Genomic DNA, 26,159 nt, shown 5'->3' on the forward strand with positions numbered 1-26,159 from the left:
CTATAATGACCTCAACCTATAGCAAATGCCTCCCACTTTCTCTCTCTCTCTCTCTCTCTCTCTCTCTCTCTCTCTCTCTCTCTCTCTCTCTCTCTCTCTCTCTCACTAATCTCCTCTCTTTAAATGTTGCTCTCTTACGTGCAACATAACGTGTGTGTGTGTGTGTGTGTGTGTGTGAATGAGTGAGTGAGTAAATGTGTGTGTGTGTGTGTGTGTGTGTGTGTGTGTGTGTGTGTGTGTCACCATGTGTGTCGTCATTGCTTTGCTGCTGATTCAGAATTCAAAACACACACACACACACACACACACACACACACACGCACACGTACACCTTAATCGATTTATTATTATTTATGTTGTTGTTTTCTCTTCCTCAAAGATATTCTGTTTTGCATTTCATTTATAAATGAACACAATACCATTGACCTTTGAACTTCACGGTTATTATACTCTCTCTCTCTCTCTCTCTCTCTCTCTCTCTCTCTCTCTCTCTCTCTCTCTCTCTCTCTCTCTCTCTCTCTCTCTCTCTCTCTCTCTCTCTCTCTCTCTCTCTCATTTGCTCTTCACTGCCATCAAGGACTCATTACCTTCCATTTTCTTTGTTTTATTTGTACTTTTTGCTTTTTTATCCTTCACTTCGCTGACAACCTACTCATCAACCTTATTGATTAACACACACACACACACACACACACACACACACACACACACACACACACACACACACACACACACACTTCCACGTTACCTTGACAAACATACACAGAATTACACAACGAGCTGACTCACCACCATCATCATCATCACCACCACCACCATCACCACCACCACCACTATCATTGTCAACACCACCGTCACCATCATTATCACTCCCCCCGCCCTCCTCAGCATCACCACTACCTACACCACTAACATCACCACCAGCACCATCATATGGGCTTGACAAAACTCCTACACTCGATAATAATAACAAAAAATACAATAACACACTTGAAAAACAATCTCCTAGGTGTCAGTAAAGCTCCAGGACTGAAGCAACACAACTCAACACATTCAGGGTTTAAACGTTGGCTTGTCGAGAGTCAGCAACACTTATAAGCAATACCAGCGAGGAATACAACAGCACACTCATTTCTGTTGACATTTAAAGGAGCAGTACCTAACGGGCTTTTTTATTTTATTGATTTTCCTATTTTTTTCGCCCTTGAGCAGCTTCCTTTACTGTAAAACAAAACAAAAAACTCCTATGTATCAGAAAAGCTCCATGATGCAACACAACCATAACAGAAACACACGGTCACCACAACGGCTTCCCACTCCTCCTTCACACGTGGCTATAAAGATGATGCAATACTAAGCATGGTAAGCGATCCTCTGTGCTGTGTTACAAACCTCCCGGGCACAACACAACACAAGGTATACACTCGCGCCTGATTTTTGTTCAAACGTCGTATTAGTCTTTATTAACAAACATGTGGCTGATTTGTCCATTTTTGACCTGTTTTTTCAAGGGCGTGGTGGGTTAGTTTTGTTATTGTTTTTATATCATTTTTTTACGTGTGAGTTTATAATTTGTCGACTTAGCTCAGTGAAGATCCAACACGTCTAGCTCACTCCGGTCATCACATCAGGTTTAGGTAAGTCACCCCTCGCTTCCAGTCCAGCGCTAGGTCGTGAGTCATGATACTATACCTATACGGCTTTAGCAATGTTTGTATAGATACCGGTATAGAGTGACTGTGACAAGGATAAACTATACCTATACGGGTTTAGCAATGTTTGTATAGATACCGGTATAGAGTGACTGTGACAAGGATAAACTATACTTATACGGCTTTAGCAATGTTTGTATAGATACCGGTATAGGGTGAATGTGACAAGGATAAACAGTTCGGCGTATATATCCACAACACACACACACACACACACACACACACACACACACACACGTCTCATAAAACGGTGATGTCTATATTGGATTGAGTTCCTTTCCATTCTTCCTTTCCTTATCTTTTTTTTTCCCTACGATATTTTTTTTTTTATATTCATTTCGCATGTTTATTTATTTTTCATATCAGTCATATTAGTTCACATTAGTCATAATATTCACTAAACTGCATGTACCTGGGTATAATCGACTGATGATTACCATATAATTATTGCCCGCTTTATGCTGTTACGAGAAGCGGGTCAGAGGTAAGAGAACGGTGTTGACATAACGTGAACATTGATTTTGACTTTATTGACTGGGTGATAATACTCATACCAGACGAGAGAGAAGAGAAAAGAAAAAAATACTCTTGAAAACTCGGCTACACACATACGTAAGCATTCACGGCGTATAGGGTATCAGGGTTCCGGTTCTATACTGTCTCTAAGTAGGTCAGGCGTGCGTGTCCATATGTGCTTCTGCAGCTGTATATGGGTTACGGTGTTAGTTCTTAAAGGCCGCCACCACCACCACCCCCGCCGCCCCCACCACCCCCGCCGCCCACAACAGGGATAAGCAGAGGAGTGGTAGTCTGGCAGTTAGGTTGTGGTTTGACGCCGTAGTTGTTGTGGTTGTTGTCAGTTTTTGTTGTTCGTAGTTAACGCTTGTGTTTTAACTTGATTTTGCACTGTAGTTTTGTTTTAATGTTGCGCGTTGAATACTCTTGATGTCGGGCCGCTGTGACTAGATTATGTGTACCCCTTTGTATGGTTAATGATCTATGTCTGTCGGTTTACCTATTTATCTATCTATCAATCTATCTATCTATCTATCTTTTTATTTATATCCCTATTTTTTCTTTATACCTTTTAATTGATCTGTTTTTAAATGTTCACCAATCTCTTTATCTATCTACCTATTTAGCCATCTGTCAATTTAAACGTCTATCAAAATATTCATCTAGCTGTCCACCAATCTGTCTATCTATCTATCTGTCAATCTATCTATATATTCACCATTCTCTCCATCTATCTATCTCTATACATATACACTGAACAGAGGTGGTCTCGAGTAAACACAGAGGCAGGGAGTGCATTGAGGGATTGAGCAGAGGTGTGTAAGGTAATGCTTGGAAGAGTGAAGGCTGTCATTATTAGTTCGTGTTTTTAAAATGTGGGTTGGTTATGGTGATGAAAATATATGTATAAAAAGACACTCTGCTCATAATTTGTTTTGTTGTCTAATTTTATATCTTGCTTTCACTAGCTTTTTTTTTCTTTCGCTCTCCATGAATTCGAATAAACAGAAACTGACTGACTGACTGGATGAATAAAATGACTGACTGACTGACTGGATGAATGATCTGACTGACTGGCTGACCAAATGACTGACTGACTGAGTGGATGAATGATCTGACTGACTGGCTGACCAAATCTGACTGAGTGGATGAATGATCTGACTGACTGGCTGACCAAATGACTGACTGACTGAATAAATGTACGAACAAGCTGACTGACTGACTGACTGACCGACTGACTGACTGACTAACTGGACGATTTAATAAACAAACTGACTGACTAAATGGCTATCTATCTGATCAAACATATAGATGAAAAAAAAAAAAAAAAACGTCTGGATATATATGTGTGTGTGTGTGTGTGTGTGTGTGTTGGTAGGTAGGTAGATAGGTAAGTATGCGCGTGAAATGTCACTTCCCAAACGAATCCCCTTCTTTCCATTTTTTCTCTTGTTTGTTTTTATATGGAATGAGAACACTTACAGAACATAAAAGAGTTATTCTCACGTTCTTTTAGAGTTTTTGTTCTCACACTGTTCTTATGTTCTTGTCTTACTTGTCTTCTTATTTTTCTTATGTTCTTACACCGTTCTTACGTGTTCACTGTAAGCTTGGCAATGCTCTCTCCCCCTCCCTCACCTCCCATCACAATAACCCTTCCCTTTCATTCCTCACCACGAGTCATCCATAATACGGTATAAAATGTGTATTGATATGCAAATACGTTCAATGTGACCCAGTTGTTCAATCAGTCCACTACTACTACTATCACCACCACTACTACTACTACTACTACTACTACTACTACTACTTACCTATTTGAATGTCTGCTGGTCGCTTGGTGTTGCGCTGGGCAGAAGGAGAAGCAGGAGAAAGGTGCAGCAGTGAGTGAGAGAGTGAGTGAATGAATGAAGGAGTGAGTGAGGAGGAAGAGGAGGAGGAGGGGTAGAGGCGAGGGCGCCCACAGAGCCACAACAAACTGATGAAACGAGAGGAGGAGGAGGAGGAGGAGGAGGAGGAGGAGGAATGGGGTGGAGGGTGTTAGTGGATTACCGTGAAAGTATAACACCTTATCACTCCTATCAAATCGTCAGGGGGTGAGGAGGAGGAGGAGGAAGAGGAGGAGGGGAGGGAGAGAGGACAAGTGGGTGGAGGAGCAGGGAAGAGGAAGGTGGTGAAGGGAGGGAAGAAGGGAGGGAGAAGCACCTATCATAATATGGGTAGGAGGGAGGGAAGAGGAGGAGGTGGAAGGAAGAGAAGTGGAGGAAGGAAGAATAATAGACATAACCTAAAAAAAATAAGTTGATAGAATTGATAGGAGGGAAGAAACGAAGGGAAGGGAAGGTGAGGAAGGGGAGGGAAGGGAAATCATACCTTACCTGCCCTCTCTCTCACCTACATTACACCTGTCCTTATCACATATACACACACGCCTTACCCTACTCTATCTCACCCTCCCTTTCCCTTTCTACCTCCCTCCCTCCCTCCCTTTGCCTGATAGTGGTAGTGGTGGAAGCGTACGTATGTGTGTATGTATGTAGGTCAGCTTTGTTATATTCTTGAGTGGCTTGATGACAGACATGCATACCCGTGAATACACACACACACACACACACACACACACACACACACACACACACACACACACACACACACACACGGGCGAGGGGAATATAATGGGAGCTCACACGAGGGGAATAAAAGCGGTTAATTGTTTCCCCGTTTGTTTGTTTGTCTTCGTGTTCGTGTGTGTGTGTGTGTGTGTGTGTGTGTGTGTGTGTGTTCCAGATTAGTGAAGAAATTTGTATTCCCCCTCGTAGTTGATACACCCACACCCACACACCCACGCTGACACTCACCCACCACACACACTCTCCCCCCACCCACCCCTCACACACTCCCCCGCCACACAGCAAGAATGATAGTGACTAGTAAGGAAAGATGTAGAAGCGTCTGGGTACCTCCGTCCAGTTCACAAAATGCTAATATATTCGGACACTGACCATCTTCACCACAAGCAAAAATAATATATATCATCCGCAGGGGCACACCCACCCATAAATACGGTTTAAGAACACTCCAAGATCAATGTTAGCGAGGTAAAAAAACAAACAAAAACAACAACATTAACTTGAAGATGATTTGGATTTCCGTGCGTAGCGAGCGAAGAGGATGTCCCAGCGATGCTCTGTGTATGTGGTTTGTGTACGTGGTCTGTGTGTGAGTGGTCTATGTGTACGTGGTTTATATGTACGTGTTTTATGTGCACGTACTTTATGTGTACGTGTTTTGTGTACGTGGTTTGTGTACGTGTTTTTTTATGTACGTGGTTTATGTGTACGTGTTTTTTTTGTGTACGTGGCTTATGTGTACGTGGTTTTTGCGTACGTGTTTTTTGTGTACGTGGTTTATAAGTACGAGGTTATGTGTACGTAAACAGAAAGAAGATGATGTCCAAGAGATGGTTTAATGTTTGATGTGAAAAGTGACATCATGAACATTCTCTCTCTCTCTCTCTCTCTCTCTCTCTCTCTCTCTCTCTCTCTCTCTCTCTCTCTCTCTCTCTCTCTCTCTCTCTCTCTCTCTCTCTCTCTCTCTCTCTCTCTCTCTCTCTCTCTCTCTCTCTAACCCCAGAAAGTGAGTGGATGCCAATTACCGAGTGAAAGTTCAAACCACATTCCTCGTAATTGTTGTGATTGTTGTTGTTGTTGTTGTTGTTGTTGTTGTTGTTGTTGCTAATGATGATGATGATGACGATGATGATGTTTTTGTTGTATCGGAAAACCTCAAATCGACTCTAGCGTTTTTTTTTTCATTTACTTATATATTTTTTTAACCAACACCATCACAATCACCACCATCACTACCACCAGCATCATCATCACCACCACTAACAAGGAAGAACACACACACACACACACACACACACACACACACACACACACACACACACACACCACTCCGCATCCTCTTCCCTCGCCATCTCCCACTCCACCCTTCCCACTCCCCTCCCTTCTACTCCCCCCCTCCCCCCCACACCTGAAACATAGATGACCCACCCAAATGCCACCTGACTCACGGAAGGGCAGGTAACACTCCCCCCCTCCCCCCCAAACACACACCTGCCACCCCCTTCTCCCCCTCCCCTACCCCCTACCCCCCCACCCTTCTGCAACTTGTCATCTATGTAATTCCGTTCTCTCAATTTTTCCTCCTATTCCATCTTCTTTTTTTCTTCTTTTCTTGTCGTTATTACCATCATCACTATCTTCATGTTCTATTTTTTTTTTGTTATTCTCCTCCTCCTATTCCCTCTTCTCTGTTTACCTTTCTTTCTCACTATCAATGTCATCACCATCATTATCATCGCCTTCTTCTATTTACTTCTCTCTTCTTTTATTCCCCTTCTTTTCCTATTGTCCTTTTATTTTCTTCCTCTTCTTCCTCTTCTCATTTTATCCTCCTTTGTCACTCTATCACCATCATCATCGCGTCCTTCTATCTTCTACTATTTTCCCTATCTTTATCTTTCCTCACCACCACCACCACCACTCCATCGTTCCCCCTCTTCCTCCCTTTCCACTTTCTTTCTCTTCTCCATTTACCATCTTCTTCCCTTCTTCCCTCACTTATCACAGCCACCACGCCTCCCCTCCTCTTTCTCTCTTCCTTCCTTCTCTCCCTTCTTCACCTTCATTCCCTTTCTTCATCATTGTCATTGCACTTCCCTCCTTGTCTTCCCTCATCCTTTTCTCTTTCCATTCTCTTTTCTTCACTAAATAATTGTACCTTTTCTTCTTCTCTTCTTTCTTTAATGTTTTCTCCTCCCTTCTTCCCTTCCTCTGTATCCATAACACCTTCATCTCCCCTCTTCTTCCTTCTTTATCAATTTCTCTCTAACCATCTTCATCATTGCACCTTCATTCCTTTCTTCTCTTCCCTCATCTTCTTAATTGCTTCTCTTCTATTTCCTTCCTCTTCCTCCATCTCACTCTTCCATACCTTCCTTTCTCTTCTCCCTTTATCATTTTCTCGTTTTCTTTTCCTATCTTAACCATTAACACTGCGGGCATCTTTACCTCATCTCTTCCTCAATGATAACTTCTCTCCCCCTCCTCTGCCTCCATCACACCCTCCCATCATCCTTTCTCATCTTCCCTTACCAGTCTCTCTATCTTCAACACTATCTTCTCAACTTTTCTCCATCTCTTTCCCCGTCTTCTTCATGGCTTCTCTTCCCTTATTTTTCTTTCCTCTTCCTCCATCACACCCCTCTACACCCTTTCCCTTCCCTTCTTCTTCCTTTTCTCTTTCTTGCTCTTCTCTTCTCTCATTTTCTATCTTCTTCTTCCCTTCCTCTTCCTCCACTACATCCACTTATCCTCCCTTCTCATTACCCTTTCTTCCCTTTCTCTTCCTCCTTCTTTATCACCTCCTCTCTTTCTCTTCTTCCCTAACTACTTAACCATTTTTTTCCTCATCACCAAGACAACCTTACATACCTCCCCCTCCCCACCCCACCCCCCTCTCTCTCTCTCTCTCTGGGGATACCAAATTAGGTCATCCGTTTTTTCCATTAAGAGAGAAGGTAGCCATTTTGAGAGAGAGAGAGAGAGAGAGAGAGAGAGAGATTACGTAATATTGCATCCTTATACAGCCAACATCTCCATCATCCTAGTCTTGAAGTCACCACCTCCACAACCACCGCTCCCCCCCCCCCCCACCCCCACCCCCAAGGAAATAACACCACTCAACTGTTTTCCTTGATTCAGCCACAACACCACGTGATCAACAGACGCGGTGACGCCATAAGTTGAATGTGTGTGTGCGTGTGCGTGTGTGTGTGTGTGTGTGTGTGTGTGTGTGTGTTAAGAATGAGTAACACGTGTGGTATGGTAATGCAGGATGAGGAAGAAGGACACTCAATGATGGTGATGAAATTAATAAGAGAAAGAAGGGAGAAGAAAAAGAGTGGAAGAAGAGAAGAAGAAGGGAGAAGAAAAGAAGGAGAGAGGATGGAAATTTATAGATGTAGTTATTACTTTTTTGTTGTTGTTGTTTTGTTTTCCTAATATACTGCTCTGTCCCTTTTTAGACTAAAAAAAAGTATGTATGGTTCAGGAGTGATGTGGATGATGTGAGTGGGCGGAGGAGTGGGCGGAGAAGAGGAGGATGTGATGATATGTGGGTGAGGGTAAGATGTGTGTGAGATGTGATGTGATGTGATGTGGGTGAAAGTGGGACGATGTGATATGATGTGATGTAATGTGATGTGATGTGATGTGGGTGAGTGAGAAGATGTGATATGATGTGATGTAATGTGAAAGGGTGGGTGAGGGTGAGAAGATGAAGGTCAGATTAGCTTAATTAAGTTAGGTTAGATAGGCAAAGATGAGAGGGATAATTGTTAATGAGAAGAGAAGGGAGAGAGAGTGGGAGAGGTGCAAGAGAGAGGGGGAAAAAAGTGGACAGTGAGGGAAAAAGAGCGTAGATAGTAAACGAAAGGGAAGGGAAGGCAAAAGGGAGATAGATACGAGAAAGATTAGGGAAGGAGAGGGTAGGGAGAAGAACCAAGAAAAGAGAAAGAGAAGAAGAGGAGGAGAGGAGAGAGAGGGGAGAGTACATAAAGCAGAAAAAAAGGGCAGGTAAGAGAAGAAGGTAGAGAATGAAAGGAGAAAAAGGGCAACGAGAATAGTTATGAAAAGGAAGAAAGAACAAAGAGAGGAAAAGAAAGGCGAGGTGAGAGAGAGAGAGGAAAATACAGATAGCAAAAAAATAGGAACAGGTAAGAGAAGGTAAAGAGTGAAAGGAGAAAAAGGGCAAAGAGAATAGTTATGAAAAGGAAGAAAGAACAAAGAGAGGAAAAAAAAGACGAGTGAACATAAAGAAAAAAAATGGTAGAGGAAACAAAAGCAAGGAGAAAGAGAGAAGGTAGAGATATGCTAGAATAAAAGGGAGTAGGCATAAAGAATAAAGATGGCAGAGAGCAGAGATGAAAGAAAACATAAAGGGTAGTAGAAAGGAAAGAGGGGAAAAGAGAAAGCATAGAGGGGATAAAGGAGGGGAAGAGAGAGAGAGCAGAGACAGACAGAAAATGAGGAAAGAAAAATAAAGCAAGGGGGGTAGAGAGAGGGAAGAGGGAAAGAGAGAGAGAGAGAGAGAGCAGAGAGGAGAATAGAGAAGAAAGAGGGGAAGATAAAGCAAAAGAGGAAACAGATTAGCAAAGAAAGGAAGGGAGTGAGGATAGGGGGGAAAAGAGGGGAAAGTGAAAGTGGGGGAGAAGGTGAGGAGGGAGTGACAGAGTAGAGAGAGGGGAAAGTGAAAGGAGGAAAGAGGGAAAAGAGGGGAGTGAGAGGATAGAGAGGGGAATGAGAGGACAGAAAGGGGAAGAGGGGAAAGTAAAAGGGCAGAGAGGAAAAGCGAGAGGGCAGAGAAGGTAAAGAGGGGAGTGATAGGATAGAGAGGGGAATCGAAGTGCAGAGGGGGAAAAGCGAGAGGGCAGAGAAGGTAAATAGGAGAGTGATAGGATAGAGAGGGGAATCGAAGGGCAGAGGGGGAAAAGCGAGAGGGCAGAGAAGGTAAAGAGGGGAGTGAGCGGTCATACAAAGGAACAGGGCAAGGGCAGGACTAAAGGCTGCTAGAGAGGAGGAGCGAGGGCCGGGTCTCCCCACTGGCCTGAGGAAACTACATTATACATTCTGATCCCATTAAATTAACGTGAGCGTGATAGATGGCCTCCCCCTCTTCCTCCCCCTCCGCCCCTCCTCCTCTGCCTAACTGATGGTGATGGGTGAGCCACAAACCTCCCCTTCCTCCTCCCCTTCCCCCTTCCCCCTTTTCCCCTCCATCACTGAGGCATAGAATTGGTGCCTGTCTGTTCGTGTCTGTCTGGAAGGGGAAACTGTGTGTGTGTGTGTGTGTGTGTGTGTGTGTGTGTGTGTGTGAACTGTGAGTGACGTGTGTAATGGTTATGCTTTTTTTCTTCTAATGGACGATATAATGTTTAGTTGAGATTGACACTGATAATCCAATGAGTTTTAAGAACGTTATTACCTTTTTTTAACGATACGTGTGATTAAATAGCGTTGTTTACGTGGGTGCGATTGTTTGCAGTCAGAAACCGATAGAAACAATGTTCTCTTTTTCTTGTTTTCCTTCTTCTTCTTCAGCTTATCCCATCTTTCCTACGGGGTCACTGTTCCTACTAGGCCGTTTAAATTTACTTGTATCATTCCCGACCCGCTCCTCTAAACCCTTCGTTGCCAAGTCTTTCATGCAATACAATGTGCTGGGTAGGATACAGTCTGCCAACGCGGTGTATAGGATGAACGTGACAGGGTGTATGATAGCTCGGGGAGGAGTAAATGGTTGTCACGTGTTACGAAAAGTAGAGAACAATAATACATAACTATCTTACTTAACCTAATTACCTAGTCTAGCCTAACCTAATCTAACCTAACATAGCCTAACCTGACCTAACTTAATCTAATCTAACCTAACCTAGCCCAACCTGACTAAACCAAATCTAACCTAACCTAACCTAGCCTAACCTAATCTAACCTAACCTAACCTTGCCTAACCTGACATAACCTAGTCAACCTAACCTAACCTGACATGACCCAACCTAACCAAACCTAGCCTAACCTAACCTGACCTAACCTAACAACCTAACCTAGCCTGACAAACCTAACCTAACCTAGTCTAATCTAGCCTAACTTGACCTGACTTAACCTAATTTAACCTAAGCTAACCTCCCAATAGGCTTTAACGAGTAAAATTAGGTTATCTGGAAAGTAATTTATGTTTCGTGACTATAATGGAGTTTATAATTGGATGACATGCTTTGGTAATGAGTGTAATGATATGGAAAAGGTATTATCTCTCTCTCTCTCTCTCTCTCTCTCTCTCTCTCTCTCTCTCTCTCTCTCTTATAGACTCCAAGATACTGATTTCTGTCACAATAAAATCAATACAAGTAAATAAAGAAGTGTCAGTAAATGAATAAATAAACAAAGAAACAGAAAATACATATTCACAACTTTGATCAGCGGGACACGAAATCTAACTTCATAATCAGTAATAACTTAAAGAAAAAATAAAGATAAACATGATGTAAGGTCAATGATTAACATGAATTATCCCCTCTCTCTCTCTCTCTCTCTCTCTCTCTCTCTCTCTCTCTCTCTCTCTCTCTCTCTCTCTCTCTGTCGCATTGCGTTATCCTGTCATGTTGCTGAACCACTAAAAAAAAAGATTAGCCATGACTCGTGTGTGTGTGTGTGTGTGTGTGTGTATGTATGTGCCATGCACGGATACTAAATCAAGGTAGGTATATGTATTAGCTCTCTCTCTCTCTCTCTCTCTCTCTCTCTCTCTCTCTCTCTCTCTCTCTCTCTCTCTCTCTCTCTCAGCACTGGAAAAACGGGGTGTCAGCACGGTCGGAATTACTACTACTACTAATGATAATAATAATAATGATAATAATAATAATAATCATAACATAATATAACCACAACCAGAGCACAACCACACACACACACACACACACACACACACACACACATACCTGACGGTGAACGGTGACGCAGTGGGCGGGGACGGAGACGTTGGAGGAGGCGGCGACGAAGGAGGCGAAGGGTGAGGATCCTGCTGACGATGATGCTGATGATGATGATGATGGGTCAGGGGTCAGGCTGGCCAGGGACACGCGGCAGGCCTCCAGATGCCCCACCACCAGGGACGGCAGGGTGGCGGCCCGCTGGGGGTATATGTGGAGGGCGCCGCTACGGACCTCGGCCCATACCCTGAGGAGGAGAGGGGAAGGAGGGGTGAGGAAGTATTGAGGGGAGGGAGACATAGGGGAGAGGGGATGGAGAGGGAGTAGTGAGGGGAAGGGAGAGAGAGGGGGAAGGAGGGTTAGAAGGGGGTGGTGAGGGGAGACAGAGGAAAAGGGAGGTGAGGGTAAAGGGAAGGGAAGGGAGAGGGGGAAAGGGGAATGAGAGGGAGTGCCAAAAGGAAAGGGAGACGTAAGGGGAAGGGAGGGTAAGAGGGTGTGGTGAAGGGAAGGGAGATAGAGGAAAAGAGGGGTGAGGGGAAAGCGAGGGGAAGAGAAAGGGGGAAGAGGGGTGCATGAGAGGGCGTGGCGAGGGGAAAGGAGAGAGGGGAATGAGGGGTTGAGGGTGTGGCGAGGGGAAGGGAGGTAAATGGAGAGGGGGATTAAGAGGGTGTGAGTAGGGGAAGGGAGAGAGAGGGGGAAAGAAGTGGATATGGGTGGTGTGGTGGTGGTGGTTGTGGTTGAAGTAAGGTGAGTAGGAATAGTATGACAGCTTGGTGGAGGAGATGAAGGAGGAAGAAGAAAAGAAAAGAAAAATATGATTATGAAGAAGAAGAAGAAGAAGAAGGAAAAGATGATGATGAAAGAAGAAAAAGAAAAAATGAAGGAAAAAAACAAGAAAAAAAATATGATGGTGGAGGAGGAAAAAGAATAAAAGAGAAGGTGAGGAAAAGTAAAAGACGAAGGGGAAAGGAAATATAAAGAACATGCCAATTATGATAACGAAGACGAAAACACACACATACACACACACACATACACAAACACCCCCACCCCACCTCAACACCCATCCCACACACCCCCACACACCTCAGAAGCCCCCCGGCGTGAGGAATGGTGACGGGGCCGTGGTGGAGAGCGGGGGCGCGGGCGGGGGGCGGCGCCTTCACCTGTCCGTCCCCGCCCACCTGTAGCCGGCTGAAGGTGGGGAGCAGTCCAGCCGAGCACGAGTGGGAGATCTTGCGGGGCGGCAGCATCCTGAGGGAGGGAGAATAAAGGGGGGAGGTTACTTACGTGGTGGGAACGAGGGGAGAGACGGAGGAAAGATTAATGCTGTGGGGAGGAAGGTAAAGGAGAGATAAGGTTAGTTTTGTGGGGGAGAGGTTAGACTTGTGGGTAGGGAGGGATAGAGGGGGGGTGCTTAGTGTCTAGGGAAGGAGAGAAAAGTGGGGAGAGGTTAGTTATGGGGAGGGAAAGAGGGGAAAGTACGGAGGGGGGAAGAGGAAGATACGGTTATGTGATGGGGAGGAAAAAAAAGAGAAAGGGCGGAGGGAGGGGTAGTGTTGTGGGAAGAGAAAGGAGGGGAGAGGTTAGGGTTGTGGGGAGGGAAAGAGGGGAGGAAAGGAGGTCTCTCTCTCTCTCTCTCTCTCTCTCTCTCTCTCTCTCTCTCTCTCTCTCTCTCTCTCTCTCTCTCTCTCTCTCTCTCTCTCTCTCTCATTATAATCACTGCACGAACAACAACAAATATTATACCTTGTCTCGATCTTGTATTATGTTGCGACTTACGAGAGAAAAAAAAAGAATGAAAAAGAATAATACAACAACATAAAAAAAGACCAACTGTAGTAAAATATCATCATCATCATCATCATCAGCTGCTGTATCAACCATTTCACTATACACCACCACCATCCTCACCACCTTCACCATCCTTCATCTCCACAACTCTTACCACAAGCATCACAATCAGTACCACAACCACCACCACCACCATCACCACCACTACCATAAACAAGGGGAAAGGTTTACGAAGTGCTGAGGAGGCAAGGAAGAGGGTAAGGGGAGGGAAAGAGAGAGAAGAGAGAAAGGGGGGAGAGGATAAAGTTGTAGGGAAGGAAAGAGGGGAATATTAGAGGGAAAGAAGAGGGTAAGGGACCTGTCTTGGGGAGGGAAAGAGGGGAGGGAGGGTAAGTGTTGCGGGGAGAGAAAAAGGAGGGGAGAGGTTAGACTAATGGGGAGGGAAAAAGGGTAAGGTTAAGAGGGGAGCGAAGGAGGAATATCTCTCTCTCTCTCTCTCTCTCTCTCTCTCTCTCTCTCTCTCTCTCTCTCTCTCATTATAATCACTGCACGATCTTGTATTATACTGCGGCTCGAGAAAAAAAAAAAAAAAAAAAAAAAAAAGGGAATGACAAAGAAAAATACGGCAACAAATAAAGAGAAACTGTGGTAAAAGAGTATCATCATCATCATCATCATCATCAGCAGCAGCAGCAACATCATAAAACCTTGACAGTTCCAATATTATGATCAAGAAGATAAAATTACCGAGAAAAATACGGGATCGTGCCGCCACACTGGAACATAGAAAATAAACAGTAAATCATGCAGCTCAGCGAGATAGATAGATAGAGAGAGAGAGAGAGAGAGAGAGAGAGAGAGAGCAGTCTGTCTTGTTTTTTTTTTCTCTCTCTCTCTTCCTCGATGTCACTTGAAGGAGACTGAAGAAAAATTGTACCTAGTAAACTGCAATTACCATGTGTGTGTGTGTGTGTGTGTGTGTGTGCGTTGTTGTTGGTCATTGATGGTTTCCCGTTGCGGATGAGACAACATGACAAGGTGGAGGAGGAGGAGGAAGTGGAGGAAGAGGAGGAGGAAGCGTGATTGGCCTGTATGCTCCACTCTCCCAAATTCCAGGTATTCTTGGAAGTATTATTCTCTCTCCTCCTCCTCCTCCTCCTCTTGCCACTCTCGTTATTGCTTTACACCGATAACAAGAATAACAACGACAATAATAATAAAAATAACAAGTAATAATGACATCAACAACAACAACAACAACAACTGCCAGACAACAGTACAGAAGCCTAACTAACACTGCCGCTAAATAAGATCTTAACAACACAAACACTTAATAACAACGCTGCAAAATAAATCACCTCACATTTGTACAACATTAAGCTTTTTTCTCTCATAATATTCACCCCCTCCCCCTTACCCATAACCCCCTCCCCCCGCCATGAAGAAAAAGACATAACTAGTGAGCAGGAAGGAAGGAAGACAAACCAGGATGAAAGAAGACAGGTACATACATGGAGGAGAGTTAAGCAGGCGAGAAGACAAAAGAAAAAGAAAAAAGAAAAAAGAAAAAGAAAAGGAAGAGAAGGAAGCAGACAAGAAACTGAAGGAAGGAAGGAAGAAGGAGGAAGCAGACCATGAAGAAAGAAAAGAGAGAAGGAAACAGATAAGCATAGATAAATGGAGAGAGGGGGGGAGGGAAGAAAGGAGGCAGGGAGAGGCAGGATGGAGGAGGCAGGGAAGGAGGATGAGGTAAGAAGGGAGGGAGGCAAGCAGGGAGGAAGAGAAGACGGAAGGAGAAAGGTAAGAAAGGCAAAAAGGGAGAGAACGAGGAGATGAAATATACAATAAGAGAGGAAGGGAGAGAAGAAGGGAGACAAAGAGGTCGGGAGAGCAGAGAGGCAGGGAGGAGAGGCAAGCAGGCAGGCAGGCAAGAGAGCGTCATAGTGTTGAGGAAGAAAACAAAGGAAAGACGCTATGAAAATGAGAAAGGTCACCACCCCGTTACATCCTCTATCCTCCCACTCCCCTGCCCCCCTCCCTCTCTCCTCCAGAACCGCCCGGAGGTGCCGCGGGAAGATTATTATTATTACTATTTTTTTTTTTTTTTTTGAGGGTTGAAAGTCCGTTCGGCGCTCCATCCTCGAAGTGAGAAACACCAAACAATATTCATTTTATACTTTTTTGTGTGTGTGTGTTATATTTGAGTTTTACGTGTGTTTGTATTTTGTATATGTATTTTATGGACGGGTACGCATTAGGAAGAGGGCGGGAAAGGTAGGTGGAGAGCATGTAAACAGACAGACAGACAGGTAGATGGGAAGAAGAAGGAAGAAAAAAAAAGGCAATCAAGCAGGTGAGAGAAGGAAAGGTGAGAAAAAGTGAAAAAAAGTGGTATTGGTGAAAATAACCAGAAAAAAAAGAAAAACAAACATATACACCAACAAACTATATATCAAATCCGTATTACTTAACCCTATCCGATTACAAAGGTGTGTGTGTGTGTGTGTGTGTGTGTGTGTGTGTGTGTGTGTGTGTGTAACATGCAAACACATACATTCTGCAAAGAATCACACACGAATGCATTACTCGAGAGAGAGAGAGAGAGAGAGAGAGAGAGAGAGAGAGAGAGAGAGAGAGAATTATACACATCACCTATAAAGAGAAATACACCTCAAAAAGCGATATAGACAGGACACAAATACACACAGAAAAAAAAAAAAAAAAAACTGGAAGATCGATATATATATATTTTTTATAACTACGTACGTACACACACCTTTTACTAACCTCCCCTAGTTATCTTCATTCATCCCAATTAATATCAACTCAATTATTATCAACACCTGCCTAAATCCACCCAAGCTATCACTGCTGTATTAAACATGGCACAACACACCAACACCACCCTTCCTCTCTCACCTTTACCTTCATCTCCACCACCACCACCACCACTACCACCATTACAACCCCCGCCTATACCAATATCACCCATACTATAATAACCACTACAAATACCACCACCACCTATAGTCCTTCGCCAACATCCTCCCTACCATAACCACCATAGATATCACCACCTTCACCACAACCACTACCACCACCACCTATACTGACATCACCCCCACCACTACAAATATGATCAGAATTAACAGTACCAATGCCACTACCATCACCACAACCACAACCATTACCTATACCACATACCCCCTACCATACATAGCCACTTCAAATATCACCACCATCACTACCATAACAACAACCAACACCACCTATGCCAACGTCACCCTACCATACAATAACCACTTCCAAAATCACTACCACCATCGCCATCTTCTACCACCACCACAGTCACCATCACCATCTCCAGCACCACCAACCAAAGTATATATAAAAGAAGTCAAGTATAATAGTGAGCCCTTAACCGCACCACACTATACCACTACCATTCAACCATCACCATACCACACATTACTACCATACTACCACCAGCAACACAACACATCCACTAAAAATCTACCCCCCCAAAAAATAGTATATTCATCTCTCTATGTTCTATTGTTACTATGTAGGCTAAACCACACATCTGACATTTATTTACCTGTGTGTGTGTGTGTGTGTGTGTGTGTGTGTGTGTGTGTGTGTGTGTGTGTGTGTGTGTTTTGTTTTTGTCTCTATATTTTTGTCTATCTATCTATCTGTCTGTCTGTCTACCTATCAATCTATCTATTTATCAGTCTGTCAAGCTATTATGTTTATCTATCTACACCCATACTAAATGACCTCATCCAGACGCCATTTCTGTCCATACTAACATAATTATGAAAACCCCTATTACTTGACCTCATCCAGCCTGCATACTACTAGCACACAACACGCTAACACACAGGTCAGCCAACATTGCACGTGCAGCACCACCAGCACCAGCACCAACAGCAGCAGCGTGAGTCCAGCGCCACTCTGCTATACATAGAACACAGGCGACCAGGGCAGCAGTTAGTTAGTATTGGGAAGAGAGGGGAGAGGCTGGGCTGCCAAATGATGCTGCTAGTCTCTCTCTCTCTCTCTCTCTCTCTCTCTCTCTCTCTCTCTCTCTCTCTCTCTCTCTCTCTCTCCTTCCTCTACTCTGTCTCTTCTCCCTTTCATATTTTCCACTCACTTTCACTTTCTTTCCTCCATTTCACTTTTTACACAATTACCCTTTCTGCCTTCTCCCTTTTCTCCCTACCAACTTTTTCTTCCCTTTCAGCTTCCCTCCCCGTCCCCTTCACTACACACACACACACACACACACACACACACACACACACACACGAGGAGGTAATGTTGCAATCCCCGCCCTCACCACCCCATGTGTATACAACTTTCTATAAGCATCAAAATTAATAAGCACTTACGAGGAGGAGGAGGAGGAGGAGGAGGAGGAGGAAAAAGGTTATTATTATTATTTTTTTATTATTATCATTATTATTGTTTTTATTATTATTATTATTATTATTATTATTATTATTATTATTATTATTATTATTATTAGTAGTAGTAGTAGTAGTAGTAGTGCTAGTAGTAGTAGAAGCGGAAGAGGAAGAACAAGAAGAAAAAAAAGAAAAAGAAAAAGAAAAAAGAAGAGGAACAAGAAGAACAAGATAAAGAATGACAGCAACAGGTATTACTACTACTACTACTACTACTACTACTTCTACTACTACTGCTACACGATAAGGTAGAAGAAAACTGGGGGTGGACGAGGAGGACGACCAGTTAGAGGAGGAAATGTCTGTGGTGAAGGAGGAGGAGGAGGAGGAGGAGGAAGGGAGGGAGGGAGGGAAGTCGTGCCGAGTCTGGCGTAACACTAATTCAACGAAAGGAGACGAGAAACCTTGCGTCAAAAAGTGGAGAGATGGAGAAAGTTTGTGGCGGCGGTGGTGGTGGTGGTGGTGATTGGGAAAGAGGATGGTGGCGGTGGTGGTGGTAGTACGTAGTTGTTGTAGTATTAGTAGTTGTTGTTTTGGTGGTGGTAGTAGTAGTAGTAGTAGTAGTAGTAGTATTGTAGTAGTTGCTTTGATGATGGCAGTAGTAGCAGTAGTAGTAGTAGTAGTAGTAGTAGTAGTAATAGTAGTAGTAATATTGTAGTAGTTGCTTTGATGATGGCAGTAGTAGTAGTAGTAGTAGTAGTAGTAGTAGTTATTGTTGTGGTGGTGGTAGTGGTTGTAGATAATATCAATTATTATTATTACTAATTATTATTATCAATATCACTATTTCATTATGATTAGTAATTTAGTATCACTATCATCCAAAACCCACACCTGTTTGGAACAAGGTTCTAACATACACGCGTCACGTTCATTATAATTCACAGGAAGTGAATTCCCTTCCCAGCTTTTCAGTCTATGGCATACTGAATATAGATTAGAGATATGGCCTACTTCTCCATCCCTGAATATCTGATGAATGAAAAAAAAAAAAAAAATGTTATCGATGCATCGGCCGGGAATCGAACCCGGGCCTCCCGCGTGGCAGGCGAGAATTCTACCACTGAACCACCGATGCTTGCTTTCGGGGGTAAAAACAATATATAAGTTCCTTCCGAAGGTTTTTCAGCCACCATCTTGATTTATGAACGATGGTGTGATATTAGAATTTCATAAAAAAAATAATACAAAATTATAATGATAATAATAATGATAAAATCATCATCATCATCATCATCATCATCATAATAATAATAATAATAATAAGAAGAAGAAGAGAAGAAAGAAAAATGAACAGAAAACAAGAAGACAAAAAATTACTTCATAAGTGTCACAACAGTGGTAACTCAGCTTGGAGACCCCAATTTATTTTCCTGAAATATATATATATATATATATATATATATATATATATATATATATATATATATATATATATATATATATATATATATATATATATATATATATATATATATATATATATATATATATATATATATATATATATATATATATATATATATATATATATATATATATATATATATATATATATATATATATCTTCGCCTATGGCGCCTGTAGGCTTGTTTTGGAGGGGCCTGATGGTATGGCCCAGCCCGTGCCACACTAAATAATACAAACATAGGCTGACAAAAAAAGTGATATCGGGAATCTTGTTGAATAAATAATTGTGGGATTACGAGAAAATTCCGATATCAGTCTACCCTATACTTGGAATTGTTGAAATCTTTGTGTTGAAGCATCCATTGAATAAAATATAAGGGGAACAATTTGTCAGAGAGGAGTAAAACAATGAAGAGTGAGGAAAAGGGGGTGAAGGGAGTGAATGAGAAAGGAGAGGAAGTCTGAGGGTATGAGAATGAGGAAACGAACAACACGGTGAAGTCGGTGATGGAGTAATGGAAATGGAGAGAGGGGGATTAACTACGAGCCAGGGAGGAGAGGGGAAAACAAGAGAGGAAAAGGAGGAAAAAGATAAGAGTGAATGAGAAGGGAGAGGATGAGTGAGGAGGAATTAACAAAACGGAGTGTGAAAGAGAGTAACGACTATTCTCTCTCTCTCTCTCTCTCTCCAAGACTGCCAATGGTAGTAAGCAACCGATGCGTTGAAGGATATCATGAACCAAAACGGAAGGCATCATCGTTCACCTCGACCCGCCATGCACGAAGGACAGAGAATCAGTGAAACCGCATTACCTGATTAACTGGAGAAGGACTGTTAGCCTCCCCCTTAAAGAAATACAAAAACTACCATATAAATCTGAAAAAGAGAACTTGCTCCCATAAGAAAAAAAGAAAAAAAAAACTACACCACAAAGTTCACCCACAAAAATTACACGTAGCCTACTACACGTAAAACTGAAATTGCCACCAGAGAGAGAGAGAGAAAAAAAAAAATGACTACGGATTCGACACAGATTGAGATCACCCACGAAACTGTCTGATGATCAGTTCTGGGAGGAAGGACACTTGTCATGATAAAACGAATGAAACTTCCCTAACTCTTACACTCAAACTGACGTAAACGATAATAGGCTATAAGAAATTGCTACTGAATACTCTTATGATCAATTCTGGGAAGGAAAAAAAACTCACCATGAAGAAAAAAACAATGAAACTTCCCCTGTTCATGCTGAAACTGACGTAGACGATAATATTAGAAGAAACTGCTGTTGAATACTTAAAATAAAAGGACTCCTACGACTGAAACCGCTCACCACTCCACACCCTGGGGAACACCACCAAAAGTCACCACCCACATCAATATCTACAAGCTTTCTCTCCTTCCCTGCCTTAATACTACCTACCAATCAGTCACTACATAGTCACCACCCACATCACCAGTTTCTACAGGCTTTTTTCTCCTTCCCTGCTTCTCTAACTACCAAACAGTTAGTAACCACGACCCACACACCACTACAGCAAAGGAGACAGTTCAAGGGCGTAAAAAAAGAAAACAATAATGAAAAAAGCCCGCTACTCACTGCTCCTATCACCAATGTTTTTTTTTCTCATATGATTATCTTCCTACCAAACAGTTGTCACCACCCACATCACCAGTGTCTACAGCAAGCTTTCTCTCCCTCCCTGCCTCACTACCTATTAGTCATCACCTCATCATGGACAGCCAAGTCATTACCACGACACCCCTACCACAGAAACACCAATAACACCACCAATACTCCTCTCACCATCCCTCCCCCTTTACTTCCCTACCGTTATTACTGACTACCAATCATACAGTCATAACCAAAGAGACTATATACTCTGTCTAAAGTCTCCTTGGTCATAACTCAAAGCCATACTATTACCAGATAAAGTGAAATATACCCATCTCACCCTCCGGAACACCACTATCACCACCCACATCACTAATAATTGTCGCCCCTCCACCATTCCGTTCTACCTCCTCACCACCACACCAGTATCACCGCCACATCAATATTATCACCAAACCAATATCATCACCACACCAGCACCACCGCCACACCAGTATCACCACCACACCAGTATCACAGCCACACCAGTATCACCCCCACACCAGTATCACAGCCACACCAGTATACCACCACACCAGTATCACCGCCACACCAGCACCACCGCCACACCAATATCACCACCACACCAGCACCACCGCCACACCAGTATCACCACCACATCAATAAGACCACCACACCTCCCCTTCCTCCCTACCGATCAGCATGGCGCCTCCCCGTGCCACGCTGCGTCCCTCCACGGGTTGGTGAGCGCAGCATCCCCCGCCACGGCTCATTAACAGCATCTCGCCGCTGTGGTTAGCTTGACTGGCCTCTCCCGGCGAAGGCAACGGAGAAAACAATAATCACATGGCCGCCGCACACGCCCCGCGCCCGCCACGCAGCAGATGGTAACACTGATTGGCGCCAAGTGGGGTACGGAAAGCGCGCGAATGATTACAATAACCTGTCGATCTACACAATAACGACCTAATAATCATAGAAATGTGAGTCAAAAGCAGGATTACTTTTAATTACATCGTTTACAAGTAACTCCACACTATGAAGACTGCTGTGAAGCTTGTACGGACCAGAAGGTAAAACGCCAAATGAATGTCGGAAAGCGAGGGAGACGAGAGTTATTATAATTCCTTAACAAAACAGCTTAATCATAGGAGATAAAAAAAAAATAATTAGAACATGTCCAAGCAATGCCACACTCTACATACATGAAGTTATGATACATGATGACAAAATTAATAGGGAATGAGTAGGCTATTTCTCGGAGTGCGTGAATAGAGCATATCTAAGTAACAATCTATCTCCATCCATTTATCTATCTCTATCAATCTATTTATTCAATTACATTCGTCTCTCTCTCTCTCTCTCTCTCTCTCTCTCACACACACACACACACACGAGAGAGAGAGAGGGAGAGAGGCCTGCGTACCGGTAGCTTTAGTAATTTGAAGTTCCCGAGGCAATGGTGTTGGTCCCTGGTTTGGGCTGCGGGACGGCGCACAGAGAGGATGTCTTGTTACCGCTTTACCAGGGCTGCGTATCGTTGTCGAGGGCTTATGCCAGACTTTTTAAACGTCGAATTAGTTGCTCTTTCTTAACAGTAATATGGCTGATTTGGCACAGAATTCCATTTGTGTATGTATGGAGTAGTACTATGCATCTCACGTGTGGGGGGGCTACACACACACAGCCCTCTTGGACAGTGTAGAGTCTTTGAAGCTATTGGAATTATCAACTTTCTTCCTGTTGCGCCATGTTGCATATCTTTCTATATTATATCAATACTTTCATGGTGATTGCTCTTCTAAAGTTGCTAATTGCATGCCTCCCCCCTCCCGCGGCCCCACTGCACATGACTTTCCACTGTATCTCATCCCTGTACTGTCCAAATCCTTTATGCAAGAGTGAACCAGCATCTTCATTCTTTCATCCCTTTCACTGGTATACTCTGGAACAGTCTTCTTTCGTCTTTATATCCTCCTGCCTATACGAGATAGAGGAGGTTATCAAGACACCGATATCCACCCGAAATTGACCTCTCTTGGCTACTCCTCTATACTTCCTTTTATAGAAGCAATGATTAGCGGATTGCCTTGTTCTCATTTATTTATGCCCTAGAGCTGCTTCCTTTGCTGTAAGAAAGCAAAAACACGCCTTGAAAAATGGACCAAGACTAAACAACCGCATGCTTGTTGATGAAGACTAATGTGACGTTTAAAAAATCAGGCGATATCTTGGTGTGTCAGGAGGCTTTAACACTCACTACCTGAGACGCGATTAGGGAGGAAGGGAGGAAGAAAGGAAGGGAGGAAGGAAGGGAGGGAGGAAGGAAGGGAGGATGGAGGGAGGAAGGAAGGGGGAGCAAAGAGGTATACGGTCTTTGGTTATGCATCACACCTCACCACCAATATTTATTCCTTTTTCTTTTTGCTTTACAGTTGTCTCTCGTGCATGGAACACCCTGGCACGCACACACACCTGCACACGAGCGGTTACACACACACACACACACACACACACACAGACACACACACAAACGTTATCATTGTCATAAATATGTTGCTGCCGATCTGTATAAATACATTAACAACAACAACAACAACAACAACAATAACAACAACAACAACAACAGCTACTACTACTACTACTACTACTACTACTACTACTACTACTACTACTACTACTACTACTACTACTACTACTACTACTACGACTACTACTACTGTTGCTACTACTACTATCACCACCACCACCACGACCACCACCACCACCAACAACAACAACAAGAACAACAACACTCCAAAAATTCACTATAACTACCCAAACAATAATACAACCGCAGCAGACGCTTATACAAAACCCTTGAACAACGCGGGCTAACTTGAGGTGGCAGGCATAACTACGACAGAATGACTTGCCGAATACCTGGCTGGGGGGAAGGGGGTGGGGCTGGCGTATACCTGGGGGGGGGCTGTTACTTGAGCCAGTTCTCGCTCACCTGGCCGACCGTAGCAAAGGCCGCAGGTAGCCCCAGGTGATCCGTGGTTGCAAGTTGAGAGAGAGAGAGAGAGAGAGAGAGAGAGAGAGAGAGAGAGAGAGAGAGAGAGAGAGAGAGAGAGAGAGAGAGAGAGACAGACAAACAGAGACAGACAGGCAGGTAGAGTTGAGGGGGTGCAAAATGACAGAAAACAAACAGAAAGACATTGGAAAACAGACAAACAGCCAGAGACAATCAGGAGGGAAATAATTATGTGTATATCTAAAAATTGTGATGTTTTTTTTTTTTATCTACCTATACACTTTCCTGCCTGTACACACACACACACACACACACACACACACACACTGCCAACACATTACATAACGTTAACGCACATTACTATAAGCCGTACTACGCATCTCTCACATACGTTGCCCACTACTGCCGCTCATCACTGTACGTATCTGTGTGTGTGTGTGTGTGTGTGTGTGTGTGTGTCGCAACTGTTCACACCCATCTCACAAGAGTTTCACGGCACGATGCTAATTTTCTCCCTAAATAAAACAACAACAACAACAATACAACAAAGCATTTTTTTTATTACCTTGCGTGGTGGTGGCGGTGGTGGTGGTGGTGGTGATGGTGGTGGTAGTGGTGATACCCTCCTCACTGCGGGTTACCTGGTGTTCATTAGTCACCTGGCTAACTCCACCTTGCAGTAATTAATCTCACTCACAAGGAAGTTTTTTTTTTCTATCCTGTTTTTTCTATCTTTTTTTTCTATCTGAAACACAACACTTAATTTGAACACTGACGCGACGACGAGAGAGAACGGTGAGGGTAAAGAACACACACACACACACACACACACACACACACACACACACACACACACACACACATACACACGCACGCAATCATCGCAAATTTCAACAACACCACAATCCATCAACGCACATAATAACCCTCCATAAATATCCTTTAGAAGACTGGAGACGGCAGCGAAGTGGACAGACAGACAGACCACGTTTCCGTCTCTCCGTCTGTGTGCTACCCTTCAGGAGTAGACGGAGACACACTTCGCTTCCCTCCTTCCGTCTGTCACCCTCCCGTCTCCACCAATATCACCAATTTGCTAGAGAGAGAGAGAGCCTCCATCCGTCCCTCTATATTCCAACTGGGTGGAGGAGGACGAGGGAGATGGAGTGATAATCAGACTGTACTTCTACCTGTCAGTCTGTCTGTCTGTCATCCGCAAGTCTACACCGGCGCCACGGAGCACGCGGTAAACAGAGCGAAGTCACAACTCGTCCCCCCGACCGTGTAGTCCGACTTGTTGTGAGGGGAAAGGGAAGGGATAGGCAATTTGAGACAGACAACTCTTAACTCAGTTCGGATGGGATGAAGAGCTTTAGACAGGCCACACTTTCTTCTGTCCTCCTGTCTATATGATACCTCTCCTCACGTCTTCGGTAGCAGCTAAGCCAAGAGGGAGAAAGAGAGAGAGAGAAGCCACTCGTCCGTTCGCTCGTGGTGGAGATGGTGGAAGGAGGAGGTCGGTAAGGAGTCAGTGGAGGAGGAAGGAAGGAGGGAAGGAGGGGAGGGAGGTAACGAGCAACAACAGCTGTATACTACTACAACAACGTCCCGTGTATGTATGTAACGTACACAAGAGTCCGATGCGGTACTTAGCTCCCCGCCAACCCGCCATGCAGCCGCCCAGGTACCGCCAAGTCCAGGATTACAGGTGAGAGGCACTCGCGCACACCTGACGGGGACGCAGAGGGAGGCGCACCTTCGTCTCACCTCACTTAACATCACCCCCCGAGGAAGGACACGCCCAGGTGAGGTGTTGGCGGCCCACAGGTGTTGCAGAGCGGTGGTGAAAGGTGAGCAGAGTGAAAAAAAAAAACAGCGAGCGGCAACGGCAACAGCAGCAGGTAAAAGTGGCGGAGGCGGTGACCTTGTGCGACTGCCGAGGAGCTTCCGGCCGCGGGAGGCACTCTGCGGGGACTCCCTTGGACGGGGCGGGGCGGGGCGGGCGGGGTGGGGCAGGAGTAAGGGGGGCAGGGTGTTGATATTGTTGACTATTGTAAGCAGAGGTCAGGA

The 26,159-nt window shown here is 43.9% G+C and overlaps 1 protein-coding gene and 1 non-coding gene across 2 annotated transcripts in view; both read right to left on the reverse strand.

Moving 5' to 3' along the window:
* LOC126982569 (uncharacterized) overlaps window positions 1-21,926 on the reverse strand; it is a 78,506-nt gene extending 56,580 nt beyond the window's left edge. Inside the window, exons 1-3 of the mRNA XM_050834721.1 lie at window positions 21,768-21,926; window positions 12,871-13,038; window positions 11,794-12,031 (exon numbers count right to left, since the gene is read on the reverse strand). Coding sequence (XP_050690678.1) covers window positions 11,794-12,031; window positions 12,871-13,038; window positions 21,768-21,829 — 468 coding nt within the window. The 5' untranslated portion in view covers window positions 21,830-21,926. The remainder of the gene's footprint in view (window positions 1-11,793; window positions 12,032-12,870; window positions 13,039-21,767) is intronic.
* On the reverse strand, window positions 19,055-19,125 carry Trnag-gcc (transfer RNA glycine (anticodon GCC)). Its single transcript has one exon. It is a non-coding gene; the product is annotated as a tRNA-Gly (tRNA).
* Window positions 21,927-26,159: the final 4,233 nt, after the last annotated feature.

The sequence above is a fragment of the Eriocheir sinensis genome, chromosome 51 (genome assembly GCF_024679095.1).
Source record: "Eriocheir sinensis breed Jianghai 21 chromosome 51, ASM2467909v1, whole genome shotgun sequence".
In the NCBI taxonomy this organism is placed as follows: domain Eukaryota; kingdom Metazoa; phylum Arthropoda; class Malacostraca; order Decapoda; family Varunidae; genus Eriocheir; species Eriocheir sinensis.